At 38.4% G+C, this 15,466-nt stretch overlaps 1 protein-coding gene across 2 annotated transcripts in view; it reads left to right on the plus strand.

Moving 5' to 3' along the window:
• The window catches only part of CDK13 (cyclin dependent kinase 13), a 122,392-nt gene that overhangs the window by 19,300 nt on the left and 87,626 nt on the right, over window positions 1-15,466 (plus strand). For both annotated transcript variants that reach the window (XM_031031442.2, XM_081800763.1), the window contains exon 2: window positions 8,721-9,383. In XM_031031442.2, the coding sequence (XP_030887302.2) occupies window positions 8,721-9,383 (663 nt within the window). The remainder of the gene's footprint in view (window positions 1-8,720; window positions 9,384-15,466) is intronic.

Here is a 15,466-nt window from a genome sequence, read left to right on the forward strand (position 1 = left end):
ATCTCAAACTTTAGTGGTGATCTTGTTAAAATGGAGATTCTGAATCGGAAGGTCTGGGTTGGGGCCTGAGGTACAGCATTTTTGCTGAAGTCCCAGATGAGGCCAGTGCTGCTGATTTGTGGCCCAGACTCTTTGAAATATGATCTAGAGATATGGCATGGATAGCATTATACAAGAGTTAGCCTTGGGTAGGAAGAGGAACACCTCAGGTAAAATGTGAGGTAGATGGAGATAAAGATTAGGCTTGCAGGCAGGAGACATGCCTGATAATTTTTGTGTTTTGTGTTGTTTTTCTGCAAAATAGAAGTCAAGTGTGATGTTAAGAAAAGACCTTTGGAAATTGTTACCTTGGTAGAAGGGTTTGGAATAGCTTGTGAAGGTTTGGAATAGCTACTAAAAAGAGAAGGAAGGTGAGTGAATTTGGGACATGTAATATTTGTTGAACAGTGAAGATTAATTCGGGTATAGTGTCTGTAGAAATAATTGGAGCAGGGAGAGACTAGATATGAAGATTTTTAAGATGATAAAGTAGCCGTGAGGGGAGATAATGAGGTCTGAAACACAACAGGGGCCTTGAGAAATAGGAGGGTGGGCTAGGCTAAATAATGGCCCACCCAAAGATGTCCTGGTGAACCTGTGAATATGTTACCTTACATGACAAAAGGGACTTTGTAGGTCTGATTAAAAGAGGGATCTTGAGATGGAGAGATTATCCTGGATTGTACAGGTGGGTGCCATGTAATCACAAGGATCTTTATAAAAGGAAGCAAGAGGGTCAGCAGAGTCAGAAAAGACCGTGTGAGGATAGAAGCAGAGGAAGAGGAAATGTGATCAGGGAAGCAGAGGTCCAGATTGTTGGAAGACTGAGAGCCAAGGCATGGACCTTTAGAAGCTGAGAAAGGCAAGGAAACAGATTTTCCCAAGAGACTGCAGAAGGAACAAAGCCCTGGTGATGCGTTGATTTTAGCCCAATGAGACTGATTTTGGAATTTAAACCTTCAAGAACTGTAAGATAATAAATTTGTGTGGTTAAGCCATTATAAATCTGTGGTAATTTGTTACAGCAGCAATAGGAAACATGCTTAGAAGCGTGGATGTAAGGGAATGTAAGGTTAGAACTGATAAAGTGAGACAGTTGATGGGATGTGGTATGGGCATCAGGAATCTGGGAAGATTTCTAGCCTGGGTAAATAGGTGGAGGGGAGTGGTGAAATTAAAATTACAGAATTGCAAGGAGTAGATGTTAGAGGAAGGTGTTCATTTTGCATTAAGTATGGCTTAGGGTGAAGGAAGATCTGAAGCAGGGAGATGAATTTAGGAGGCTGCCATAGTACTTAATTGAAAAATAAGGTAATTGAGCTGTTCTAATACCAATATATGGCAAATTATATAGGAATATTTAGAATTTTGACTGAGAAGGTAACAAAAGGGATAATTGAGAAAGGTTTTTGAAAAAGTGCTACTACTTTATATTTACTGTTTTTCAGTTTAGAAAGCATTTTTTTCCTAGTTTTATTAAGATATAATTGACAAAATTCTAATGTATTTGAAGTGTCAACTTGATGATTTGATACATGTATATATTGTGAAAGGGTTCCCATAAGCAAGTTAAGTAATACATCCATCATCTCGTAAATTTCCTTTTTTTGGGGGGAAGGTTAGAGTTTTTTTTTTTTTTAATTTCAGTTATACAGTATTATCAACTGTAGTCACCATGTTACACTTAGATCCTCACACCTTATTAATCTTATAAATGAAAATTTGTATCCTTTTACCAGCTTTTCCCCCCTTTTCCCCTTCCCTCTTAGCTCCTGGAAATCACCCTTCTATCCTCTCTCTGAGTTTGACTTAAAAGATACTACACATAAGTGATACCATGCAATATTTGTCTTTCTCTGGCTTATTTCACATGGCATAAGGCTCTTCAGGTTCATTTGTATAGTCACAAATGGCAGAATTTCCTTCCTTTTTAAAGCCTGTGTCGTATTCCATTACACACACATAGACACTCACCACGTTTTGTGTATCCATTCGTCTGTTGATGGACACTTAGGTTGTTTTTGTTCCTTTGCTATTGTGAATAGTGCCGCAGTGAATGTGAGAGTACAGGTATTCTCTTTGAGATAGTACTTTTCATTTCCTTTGGCTTATATACCCAGAAGTGGGTTATCTGGATCATTTGGTAGTTATATATATATATTTTTAAAGATTTTATTCCTTTGACAGAGAGAGACACAGCAAGAGAGGGAACACAAGCAGGGGGAGTGGGAGAGGGAGAGAAGCAGGCTTCCTGCCAAGCAGGGAGCCCGATGCGGGGCTCGATCACAGGACCCTGGGATCATGACCTGAGCCGAAGGCATATGCTTAACGACTGAGCCACCCAGGCGCCCCGTAGTTATATTTTTAACTTCTAGAGTAATCTCCATATTATTTTCCATAGTGCTCTGTCACTTTCCATTCTCACCAGCAGTGCACAGGGGTTCTTTTTTCTCTACATCCTCCCCAGCATTTGTTACTGCTTATCTTTTTGATGATAGACATTCTAGCAGGTGTGTGGTGATATCTTTGTAGTTTTGGAATTTCATTTCCCTGATGATTAGTGATGTTGGGCACCTTTTCAGATACCTGTTAGCTGTTTGGATGTCTTCTTTGAAAAAATGTCTGTTCAGGTCCTTTGCCCACTTTTTAATTGGGTGTTTTGTTTTGTTTTGTTTTTTCGCTATTTGAGTTGTAGGAGTTCCTTGGATATTTTGGATATTAACTACTTACTAGATTTGTGGTTTGCAATTATTTCTTCCCATTCTATAGGTTGCCTTTTCATTTTGTTGATAGTTTCCTTTGCAGAGCATAGTTTTTTAGTTTGATGTAGTGCCACTTGTTTATTTTTGCTTTGTTTTGTTTTTGGTGTCAAATCTGAAAACCATTGCCAAAACCCATGTTAAGGAGCTTATCCCCTGTGTTTTCTTCTAGGAGTTTTATGGTTTCAGCTCTTGTGTTTAAGTCTTTGATCCATTTTGAGTTGAGTTTTGTGTATAGTATAAGATAGGGGTCCAATTTATTTTCTTTCTTTTTTTTTTTTTAATGTGGCTATCCAGTTTTCCCAACACCGTTTATGAAGAGATTATCTTTTCCCCATTGTATATTCTTGGCTCTTTTATTGAAAATTAATTGGCCATATACATATATATGGATTTATTTCTGGGTTCTCTACTGTGTTTCATTGATTTGTCTTTTTTTTTTTTCCCCCAATGCCAATACCATACTATATTGATTACTATAGCTTTGTGATACAATTTGAAATCAGGAAGTGTGAGGTCTCTAAATTTGTTGTTCTTTCCCAATTGCTTTGGCTATTCTGGGTCTTTTGTGGTTCCATATGAATTTTCGGGTTGTTCTTTCTGTTTCTGTGAAAAATGCCATTGAAATTTTAATAGGGATGGCATTGACTCTATAGATGGTTTTGCATAGTATGGACATCTTAACAGTACTAATTCTTGTATTTCATTAGCCCAGAATATCTTTCCATTTATTTGTGCCTTCTTCAGTTTCTTCCATCAGGTTCTTTCACTTCCTTGATTAAATTTATTCCTAAGTATTTTATTCTTTTTGATGCTGTTATAAATAAGATTATTTTCTTTCTCTTTTCAATAGTTTATTGTTAGTGTATAGAAACACAATTGACCCTTGAAGAACACAGGTTTGAACAACGTGGGTCCACTTATACACAGATTTTTTTTTCAATAGATAGACATATAGTACTGTAAATGTATTTTCTTTATGATTTTTTAAATAACATTTTCTTTTTTCTAGCTTTTTTAAAGAATACAATATATAATACATATAATATACAAAATATATGTTAACCGACTGTTTATGTTACCTCTAAGGAATCAGGTCAACAGAAGGCTATTGGTAGTTAAGTTTTTGGGGAGTCAGAAGTTAAAGGCGGATTTTCAGCTGTACAGGTCTCGGGCTTTCCTATCCTGCAACTTTATTGAATTTGTTTATTCTAACATCCTTTTAGTGGTATCTTTGGAAGGGTTTTCTACAAACAGAAAATTTTACCTCTTTCTGATTTTGATGCGTTTTTTTTCTTTTTTTAAGATTTATTTATTTATTTGAGAGAGAGAGTGCACACACACACACATACCTGGGTGGGGGGGCGGGGGCGGGGGAGTTGGGCAGAGGGAGAGGAAAGGAAATCCTCAAGCAGACTCCCCATGGATTGGGGAGTTGTTGCAGGGCTCAGTCCCAAGACCCCGAGATCATGACCTGAGCCAAAATCAAGCGTCGGACACTTAACCGACTTGAGCTACCCAGGAGCCCCAATTTCTCGTTTTTAAAAAAAACTTTTTTTTGCCTAATTGCTCAGGTTAGTATTATGTTGAATAAAAGTGTTAAGAGTGGGTATTGTCTTGTTCCTGATCTTAGAGGAAAAGCTTTCAGCTTTTCATCATTGAGTATAAGCCTTTATTTTGAGGTATGTTCCTTCTATACTCAGTTGTGTTTATCATGAAAGGATATTGAATTTTGTCAAATGCTTTTTCTGCATCTACTGAGATGATCATGTGATTTTTATCCTTCATTTTGTTGATGTGGTATATCACATGTATTGATTAGCATATGTTGGATGATCCTTGCATGGGAAGCGTTTTTATATCCTTTTGGGGAAGGTAATCAAAAAGTTTTTGAAATGGGTATAACTGCTATTAGCATATGAAATAAGCAGGGTAGTGGCGCCTGGATGGCTCACTCAGTCCATTGGGTGTCTGACTTTTGATGTCAGCCCAAGGGCTCACAGTGGGCATGGAGCCTGTTTAAGATTTTCTCTTTCCGGGGTGCCTGGGTGGCTCAGTTGATTAGGCGACTGCCTTCGGCTCAGGTCATGATCCTGGAGTCCCGGGATCGAGTCCCGCATCGGGCTCCCTGCTCGGCGGGGAGTCTGCTTCTCCCTCTGACCCTCCCCCCCTCATGTGCTCTCTCTCTCTCTCTCATTAAAAAAAAAAAAAAAAAAGATTTTCCGTCTGCCTTTGCCCCTGCCCCTTCCCCGCTCACATGTGTGCTCATTCTCTTTCTCTCTCTCTCAAATAAAATAAAATTAAAATACTTTTTTTTTTTAAAGATTTAATTTATTTGATAGAGAGACACAGCGAGAGAGGGAACATAAGCAGGGAGAGTTGGAGAGGGAGAAGCAGGCTTCCTGCGGAGCGGGGAGCCTGATGCAGGGTTCGATCTGAGGACCCTGAGATCATGACCTGAGCTGAAGGCAGACGCCCAACGACTGAGCCACCGAGGCACCCCCAAATACTCTTTATCATATATTAAATTCCCGTATTAAAAAGAAAAGAAATGAGCAGGGTAGAAAAACTAGGCTAAAAAATGTTGAAAATAGTGGCTACTGTATCAGACACAACATGTATAGAACACTGTCATTCCAGAAAGTTCTTTCTGGTAGCACTGTTCAGTATTGTTTTATATAAAGGCTTAGATCTTATTATAGTAAAATTTTTAAGAATCAGCGTTTGCTAATTATGCACCATTTCAGAAGACCCGGACTCTTGGAGAGATTGCGGGATACAGTTGAGTGAATAGTACACCATGCTCTCTTTCTAAGGAACACTAACCTGATTAACAATGAGCACTAACCAGTTGAGTTTCAGGATACTGAGTTTTTAGTGTGGTTCTGCTTTGTGTTATATGAATTTGGAAACCTTAGAAACACAAAGTTCTCTTAACTTCTTAAAGAGATACTATCATTTCATAAAAACATTGGGATGCCTGGGTGGCTCAGTTGGTTGAACGTCTGCCTTCAGCTTGTATCATGATGCCAGGACCCTGGGATCGAGTCCCGCGATGGGATCCCTCCTCGGCGGGGAGCCTGCTTCTCCCTCTGCCTGCAGCTCCCCCTTCTTGTGCACGTATGTGCGCTCTCTCTCTCTCACAAATAAATAAAATCTTAAAAAAAAAAGCTTAAAAAAATTAAAAACAGATAAACAGCTAATATGTATTCACTGCAGATTCTACAGTATAGAAATATTAGAAAAAAACATTTTTAGAAAGAAGAAAAATCTTATCTTTAAAAGAAGGACTTGTGGGGCACCTGGATGGCTCAGTTGGTTAGGCAGTCAGCCCTTGGTTTTGGCTCAGGTCATGATCTTGGGGTTGTGAGATTGAGCCCCAAGTTGGGATCTGCTCAGTGCAGAGTCTGCTTGTCCCTCTCCTTCTCCCTCCCCACTCTCACTCATGCCCGCCCTCTGTGTCAAATAAATAAATAAAATCTTTGGAAAAAAAAAAAAAGAGGACTTGCTGTCTACCAAATCCATTTCAGTTCTTTTACTGAAACTTCATGATATAATTCATTATATAGTCTTAGAGATGCACTTCTTTCTTATCCTTATAACTTTGTATGGCTGCAGAATTAGGTCATTAGTAAAAATAACCTAAACTTGAATTTTGTGATTATATTTAATTTTAGTTCCCAGCCTATGTTATGAACTGTAAATATATCATGGACATTTATTAATAAATATTTACTATTAGTAAATATGCATGAGAGAATGCATGTTTACTAGCACATGAAGTTAAAAAGTTAAGGAACTTTTGAAGAGAAAGAGAGGAATTGGAGAAGAATGGAGGAGGGTATGTCTTTTAAGTTTTTGCTGATAATGCTTTTCCAGATTCTCTCCACAAAAGAATAATTTAATAGGGCAGAGGAGTTAATAGTGTTGGGATTTTACCTGATATATTTTTCTCTCTTTTCTTAGGTGAAACTTAGTGGTCATAAATCTCTCAGTTAAATATAATTTATGTGTCTGTATGTATTTGGTGACCAGAATCTTGCTAGTGTGGGAAAGTTAATTTAACAAAAGTTCTGTGCTATTACCTCTGATGACAAATGATAGTCTCTTTGCTTTCCTCCTGCTCTGTACCTTTCTGCTGCTCTAGAAGATGGTCAGACTTGTTTTGAGGTCTAAGAGTCTGAAGGGAGAAGAAATAAAAAATGTGGCTGAGGGGCGCCTGGGTGGCTCAGTCGTTAAGCGTCTGCCTTTGGCTCAGGTCATGATCTTAGGGCCTTGGGTTCGAGCCCCACGTTGGGCTCCTGGCTCGGTGGGGAGCCTGCTTCTCCCTCTCCCTCTGCCTCTCCCCCTGCTCATGTGCGCGCTCTCTCTCTGTATCTCTGTGTCTCAAATGAATAAATAAATCTTAAAAAAAAAAAAAATAAAGGGTACCAACAGTTTAAAAAAAATGTGGCTGAGTATTTCATTTTATGACATTTTTGTCATAAAATGACAACTAAACTTGTCTAAACTAAACTAAAGTTGTCTAAGATATTTACCACTTTATATTTAACAAAACATTTCCTCGCAGCCGCCTGGCTGCAGGTGACCCAAGCCTTGGACCAAGGGGATGCGGGGCATACCCCTCACTGTGCCTTTTTTTTTTTTTTTAAGATTTTATTTATTTATTGGACAGAGAGAGAGACAGTGAGAGAGGGAACACAAGCAGGGGGAGTGGGAGAGGGAGAAGCAGGCTTCCCGCTGATCAGGGAGCCCGATGTGGGGCTCAATCCCAGGACCCTGGGTCCATGACCTGAGCCGAAGGCAGACACTTAACGACTGAGCCACCCAGGCGACCCTATATTATCTTTTTAAGTAGGCCCCATACCCAATGTGGGGCTCAAACTCAACGACCCTGAGATCGTGACCTGAGCCGAAGGCAGCCGCTTAACCGACTGAGCCACCCAGGCGCCCCAAAAGATGTGTCTGTTAAGGTTAGCCTCCTTTGGCACAGAGTTGGGCAGAAGATTGGAGGAAGAGGGTAGTGGCAGTAAGGTAATTACCAGTACAACTACCGATAAGTATGGGATTGATTTTCCGTGACATAATATTTTAGATTAAATTTCTAATCTGTAAACTGTAGGTACTTCACTGGGGTTGATGTGAGCATTAAAATGAGACATGGCAAACATGTCAAAGTACTATCATAGTGCCTTTGTCTGGTATTTGTTTTTAGTTTTGATAAGGTGTGGATTTGAAAACTTCGGCTTCCTTTCACGTGGTGCTGTGCTTCATTTGTTTTATAGAAATTTTGGTTGCCACCATACTTTTAAATATATGATAGTTTTTGTGGTTTCCAGTAATTTTTGGGACGTGAATTACACAGTCACCATTAAGTAGTTTCCAAAAGTTAGAGACTCTTTGTATTTACTGTCTCGTGACAGGCATTTATCTTTTTCACTCTTGCTTTGGACAGAGCACTACTGACTTGTGAACTTGTGGGGCAAGGATGCTCTTCAGGTGTAGAGATGGGCTCCCTGTTGAATGATTGGTCAGACTTGACCCTGCCACTGCTACCATTGGTGTGTCCTTGTTGCATACTTCTCTTTTCCAAGACAGCAGGGACACCTTGTCACACTTTTTCTCCTAACCTTATAGTATTTCTCCTCACAGAGATTTACTTTCATCCAGTCTCACCTTTGAGCATTCATAGGCTAGAACAAGATCAAGATAATTAGTCTCTTTTCAGGAAAATTATAGCTACCAGACAATAATCTGCTTAAAAGCATTTTCTGTTTTTAAAAAATCCCCCCACAAACTATATGATGATGTTGAAATTAAATAAATTTCTGTTTGATTTCGCAGGCTTGAGTTCGCAGTTTTTATAAATTTCAAACTCAACTTTTCTGAATTACTGACTAAATGTTCATTATTTTCCACCAGACGTTCTGCCAAATCCCGAAGCAGAAGCCCATATTCATCTAGGCATTCAAGATCCCGTAGCAGGCACAGATTGTCTAGATCCAGAAGCCGTCATTCTAGCATTTCTCCTAGCACACTAACTCTGAAGAGCAGCCTGGCAGCCGAGTTGAACAAGAATAAGAAAGCCCGGGCTGCAGAGGCGGCGAGGGCTGCGGAGGCGGCGAAGGCTGCGGAGGCTGCGAAGGCTGCTGAGGCCGCTGCCAAAGCTGCTAAAGCTGCCAACACTTCTACGCCTACGAAGGGGAGCGCGGAGGCCGGGGCCGGCGCGTCACAAACCAACCATGTGAAGGATGTGAAGAAACTCAGAACGGAACATGCACCTTCTCCCTCAGGTGGTGGAACTTTAAAAAATGACAAGGCAAAAACGAAGCCACCTCTTCAGGTAACAAAGGTGGACAATAACTTGATTGTAGATAAAGCCACCAAGAAAGCAGTCGGAGTTGGAAAGGAGAGTAAATCTGCTGCTACAAAGGATGAACCAGTATCTCTTAAAGAGAAAACCAAACCACTTACACCGAGCTTGGGAGCCAAGGAGAAGGAGCAACAACATGTGGCTCTGGTGACCTCCACGTTACCGCCGTTACCTTTGCCTCCCGTCCTGCCTGAGCATAAAGACACCGATGGGTAAGCGCCAGAAAGTGTTGTCACTAATAGTTGAAAGAAAGACAGACAAGTTTGAAGTGGGAAGTTACCTGACACCCCCCGCCCCCACCATAGAAAGGTTCCAAAAAAGTCATAAGTAATTTATCTTTATTATGTACACCTTAAAATGAAGCACATTGCTTGCAGGATGACAGAATTATAGTTTAAGAATTCCAGGAAAAACTTGCTGTTGCCTTGGGATATACAATGTATATTTCAGCTTGGGAATTAGAAATGCCCGTACCGTGTTTTCTTTAGCTTAGTATTCCTTAGTGACACTCTCAGAAACAGGACTATTTATGAGAAGACTGTGCCCTGGGTGATACAAAGCAGGTATATTGGTTATTTCTAGGTTTCTTCAGCGGTCTTAGAAATTTTATCACTCTGGGTAGCTTTATGCGTTTATCATTTTTTAGACTTTTCTTGAATCTTTTTAATTTTTTGTAATTGGAGATTAATTATATGATACAGGAAACCCATAATGTGTTTGTTTTCATTTAACATGTTTACAGATTTCTATTGTGAATCTTGGGGGTATGAGGTTTTTTTTATTTTGAAACATTTTATTTTTTAGAGGATGAAGATAAGTGAGTGTAAAGTAAATGCAGTCCTAAGAATATTTCTGAAATGTATGCTAGGATAGAAGCATCATGCTACTGTGTAATATCTGTCTGTTAGACCACTTAACCTTTTTCATTTTTATTTTTATGGAGAAATTAGAGCTGTTTTCCCCTCATTTTCTGTTAAAGAACAACTATATGAGCAGTTCTCCTAGCTGACATCTTTATAGAATTTGAAAACAAGTGGATAAAAATGCTGTGTGGGTAGGTCTTTCAAGTGCTCACTTTGGCTGGCATTATGAAAATTTTATAACTTAAAACAAAAAAAATCATAATTCCTGTGTTTCATGCCCTCTGTGTGATGTCTTTTTTCTGTAATCAAAAATATTGCCAAGAGATCTCATCTAATATAATCAGGTATTCTCCAGTTATACCACTCTAATTATGGTATTTACAGGTTTGACTGTTCTCTAGGAACACTGAAGGTTCATAACAGAGTAATGATTTATAATTTTGATGAGTCCAGGAATGGGCTCTCCATCACAGAGGCATGAATGCAGAACTGAGTCACTTCATTAGTGAGAGAATAGCCCAGTTGCCAAGAATCCAGTAATTCTGGGGGCACCTTGGTGGCTCAGTCAAACATCTGACTTTGGCTCAGGTCATGATCTCGAGGTCCTGGGATTGAGCCCCAGTCAGGCACCCTGCTCGGTGGGAGTCTGCTTATCCCTCCTCCCCTGCCCCGCCCCCACTCGTGCTCTCTCTCTCTCTCTCTCTCTCTCTCTCTCAAATAAACAAGTAAAATCTAAAAAAAAGAAAAGAAAAGGAATCCAGTAATTCTGGGCCAGTGAGCCTCGTTTTCTACTTTATTCTTCATACATGCTTTGGAGGTATATTTTTGCTGGTGATATTTTCAGGAACTCAAGATAAGTGCAAGTGAGCGCTTAAGGAGGGTATTCTTTGTCCATCTGTTTTGTTTTTTTTTTTTTTAAATTTTATTTATTTATTTGACAGAGAGAGACAGCGAGAGAGGGAACACAAGCAGGGGGAGTGAGAGAGGGAGAAGCAGGCTTTCCGCTGAGCAGGGAGCCCTATGCGGGGCTCGATTTCAGGACCCTGGGATCATAACCTGAGCTGAAGGCATACACTTAACGACTGAGCCACCCAGGCGCCCCTGGGTGTCTGTTTTTAATGAGATGGTGGTACATGTCATGCTAAATTGACCCACCTTCTTTTCTGTCTCTTCTGCTTTTCACTTCTGTTGTGTCTCTGCTCTTCCATCTTTGAATGTGTTTGTACGTTTCATGAATATAGAAGTTTTTAAGACCCCCTGGGTACTACTGCTAATATGTGTGGCCAAAGATCGATTCAACACCAGTCACTCTTCTTTTTGATGCTCTAAATGTTCTTGGCCAGTGGGAACTCCTTTAAGCTGACTGATTTGTCCTTTTGACATGACCCACTTGTTTTCTTGTCTTCCTGGCCAAGTAATATCTTTTAGGCTCACTTTGAACTTTGCTTCTCTTCCAGACCTGGAATTTATTATTCTCTGAAAATCACAAGGTAGACTGTTAACTATATGCTTTCATATAATAAATTGTTTTATTTTTTAAAAAATATTAGGATCCGGGGCGCCTGGGTGGCTCAGTCGTTAAGCGTCTGCCTTCGGCTCAGGTCATGATTCCAGGGTCCTGGGATCAAGCCCCGCATCGGGCTCCCTGCTTGGCCGGGAGCCTGCTTCTCCCTCTCCCACTCCCCCTGCTTGTGTTCCCCTCTCTCGCTGTGTCTCTCTCTGTCAAATAAATAAAATCTTTAAAAAATAAAAAGTAAATAAATAAATAAAAAATATTAGGATCCCACTATGCATAATACTCCTTGACTTATTTTTTTCATTAATGTGTTGGAGATCTTTCCATGTTGGTATATAGATAGGTTCAATATTCCTATCTATAGGAATGGATAAATCATGCTCTTATTAACTATTCAGCTATTGATTAAGGGATACTTAGATTTATAATTGCTTGCTATCAAACTCTTTATATTAATATTTTATGTATATGAGAGCAGTTTTTGTAGGATAGTTACCAGGATAAAGTATATACATTTATTTTTTAATTTTTGTTATTTTTTAAAGATTTTATTTGAGAGAGAGTGCAAGCAGAGGGTGAGGGGGTGGGGCGGCAGAGGGAGAGGGAGAAGCAGACTCCCCACTGAGAATGATCTCAGGACCCTGGGATCATGACCTGAGCTGAAGGCTGATGCTTAACCAACTCAGCCACCAGGCACCCCCAAATTGTACTTTAATAAGACTGTTACCAATTTATATAGTCTTTAAAATATGTAATTATTTAATTTTGCATTTTTCTGATTATTGAGATACAGCATCTTTCAAAATACTTGTTGGGTACTTCTTTTTTCCAGTGAACTACTTGTTCATATCTTATGCTAGCTTTTCCTTAATATTGTTTTCCTTTTTCTAATTGATTTGTGGGTGCTCTTTATGTTAGGGATCTTGATCTTTGCTTATCAGAGTCTTTTGCTTGTCTTTGACATTTATTTTTTTTGTTTTTGGCTATATGTATGTTTTTCATTTTTAAATCTAGTCAGATCTAATCATTTTTTCTTTATAACTTATGGGTTTATAAAGTTAAAAAGATTAAGTCGAGTCACACAAATTTGTTTTTGGTTATTACATGACGCAGAAAGATGCTCTCCCCCATCACCCTGTGGACTGATAGATCCAGTTTCTAACATCATTTACTGAATAATCCATAATTTGTGGTGCCATATATAAAAATTCTTACAGATACCTGTATTTCTGGACTCTCTCTTCTATTAACATGTTTTATAATTTCTTTGCTAGTACTTTTTTGTTTTAACTTCTTTAGATGCATGGTATATTGGTTCTCAAACTCAGATTTCTGCTATAGGGGTAGGCAGGTAATACAAAAGTTGAAGGGATGGAGTAAATTACTGATTAGTGAATAGCTCTGCTATTCAGTCTCAGCTTCAGTGCTGCTGAAGCTCACATAAATTTGGGCCCCAGTGTTGCTAGAGCTTTTGATTTTTTTTTTTTTTTTTTTTAGGAAGCCTGAAATCTGAATATTTATGTAAATCTTCTGAATTAAAAATATTGGCAATTTAATTCATAGTTTTTTATAAAACGTTGGGTAGACCATAATACATATTCCTTGACTTCAACCAATCTTGGGCTTCTGGTTTGGGATCTTTTAAAATAGGTTGACCACATGACAGGGCAAATCGCACTTATTCTTTTTCAGAAATTTTTGGGCAGAATTTTGCTTTTATTCTTAAACAGATTTTATAGTCAGTCTGCTTGTCAAGTTATATTAAAATTGTTTGGGACTCAACTGAATGTAGTAGATTTATTTGGAGACTGATAGCTTTACAATATTACAGTTTTCCATACAAAAACATGGTTTCTTTCTGTTCATTCAGATCCAGTTTTATGTTCATCAGTCATATCTTTTAATTTTCTTCTATTGATCTTGTACATTTCTTGTTAAGGCATTTTATTGTTTTTGTTGCTATAATACATGGGAACTTTTAAAAATCATACTTCCTATTTGGTTATTACAAGTAGTCAATTAAAATAATGATGTTTTTAATTATATAGTGTCATTCTTAGAAAGTTAGTATTTCATTTCTCTGAAGTCTGGGAGCCTTGCTGAATTTGGTAGTTCATGTAATACTATAAGTAAAGTTAAGATTTTTACTTTTTTCCTCTAGAAATGTTGATTTGAACATTCAGACAAATGAGAATTTTTGACTAAAACCTTACAAGTAAAAGACTGCAGTTTTCTAAGTAAATTATTGGAAATAGGTTTCTTTTCAGGCACAGTTCAAGTGGTACCTTTTTTAGAAAGAAGCCTTTACTGTCTTTCAACCCTGATTTAGTTACCCTTCAGCTACATTACTCTAGGAACCCCTTTGTATAGTACTTTATCTTGCTGCTTATTTAACTGTGTTATCTGAAAGACTATCCATAGCTCCTTTCTGAGAGGAGTTCTATCTTAATGTATTTGTTGTTATTTTTGCTGTTAAACTCCGGTGCCTTACCTAATACCTAGCACATAGAAGCATAATATCAGTGTGTTGAATGGACAAACATTAATACTGAAAAGTGAGCTGTGTGATACTTTTTTTTGTTTTGTTTTGTTTTGAGAGAGTGTGTGGATGTGTCTGTGAGCATTGGGTGGGGCAGGGCGGGGCAGAGGGAGAGAGAGAATCTTGAGCAAACTACCTGTGTGGAGCCCCATGTGGGGCTCAGTCCCACCACCCTGAGATCATGACCTGAGTCGAAATCAGGAGGTGGTTGCTTAACCCGCTGAGCCACCCAGGCACTCCCATACCATTACTTTAAAAATAAAACTGCAAACCAATTTCCTTTTGAGCATATTTTCTTTGTTAAAGAACTTCTGGGGTGCCCGGGTGACTCAGTCATTTAAGCCTCTGACTCTTGATTTTGGCTCAGGTCATGATCTCCGGTGGTGGGATCCAGTCCCTGTGTGGGGTTTCGTGTTCAGTGTGGAGTCTGCTGTGGGTTCTCTCTCTCCCTCTCCCTGTACCACTCCCCCTGCTCACTCGTTCTCTCTCTCGTGAGTGCGTGCTCTCTCTCTCTCAGATAAATAAAATCTAAAAAAAAAAACCCTTCTAGTGAGTAACACGAGGTTATGAAGAAAAGGCACAATTTTATTATAGTTATTGGTAAATGCTTTTTATCAGATGGTATTAAAACATGCGTTTGTGCAATAATATTGATGTTCAAAATGAATAGAAGTTATAATTAAAATGAAATGATTTACTTTGATAATGTCATTTGTAATTTGTGACCCCAGTGGTTTAGTCTCACTAAACTTTTTCATTGTGGGACTCATAACTGCTATGAAACTGTGTGAAGAGTCTCTTTCGAGAAATATCTTATTATTAAACAGATTTTTTAGTAACTGGGAGGTTTAAAATACTCAAATTTCCTAGTTAAGATACACTTTATGCATTCAAAAAAGTACAAAACTAACTGAACTTAAATTTTTACCTGTAATATCAGTAAGCTAGAACCTTAAAAAATTTTAAAAGAATCATTGTTCAATTTAAGAAAATTAACCCTGAAAAGGGGCAAAGCTAAATTAGTTGTTTGTGGTTATTTAAATGGGCAAGATAAATAATAGCATGTAGTATTATTTCGTAAGAAACCTCTTTATGTCTCTGCAATAGAGTCAAACAAAATGCGATCACAAAACTAATGAATTTTCCTGTGAAGCATGACAAGTTAACTTTTTTAGTATTAATTTACAGTTTTATAGTAATTCTGATTATATCATCTTTAAAAGTATACTTTTTTTTTGAACAGTTCTAGATTTGCAGAAACATTATAATGGTACTACAGAAAGCCCCCATATACCCTGTATTTAGTTTCTTCATTATTAACATCTTACATTAGTATGGTACGTTTGTTAACAGTGAACACATATCAATACAGTATTG

This window comes from Leptonychotes weddellii, chromosome 12 (assembly GCF_054177405.1).
Source record: "Leptonychotes weddellii isolate Sample4059 chromosome 12, ASM5417740v2, whole genome shotgun sequence".
NCBI lineage: Eukaryota > Metazoa > Chordata > Mammalia > Carnivora > Phocidae > Leptonychotes > Leptonychotes weddellii.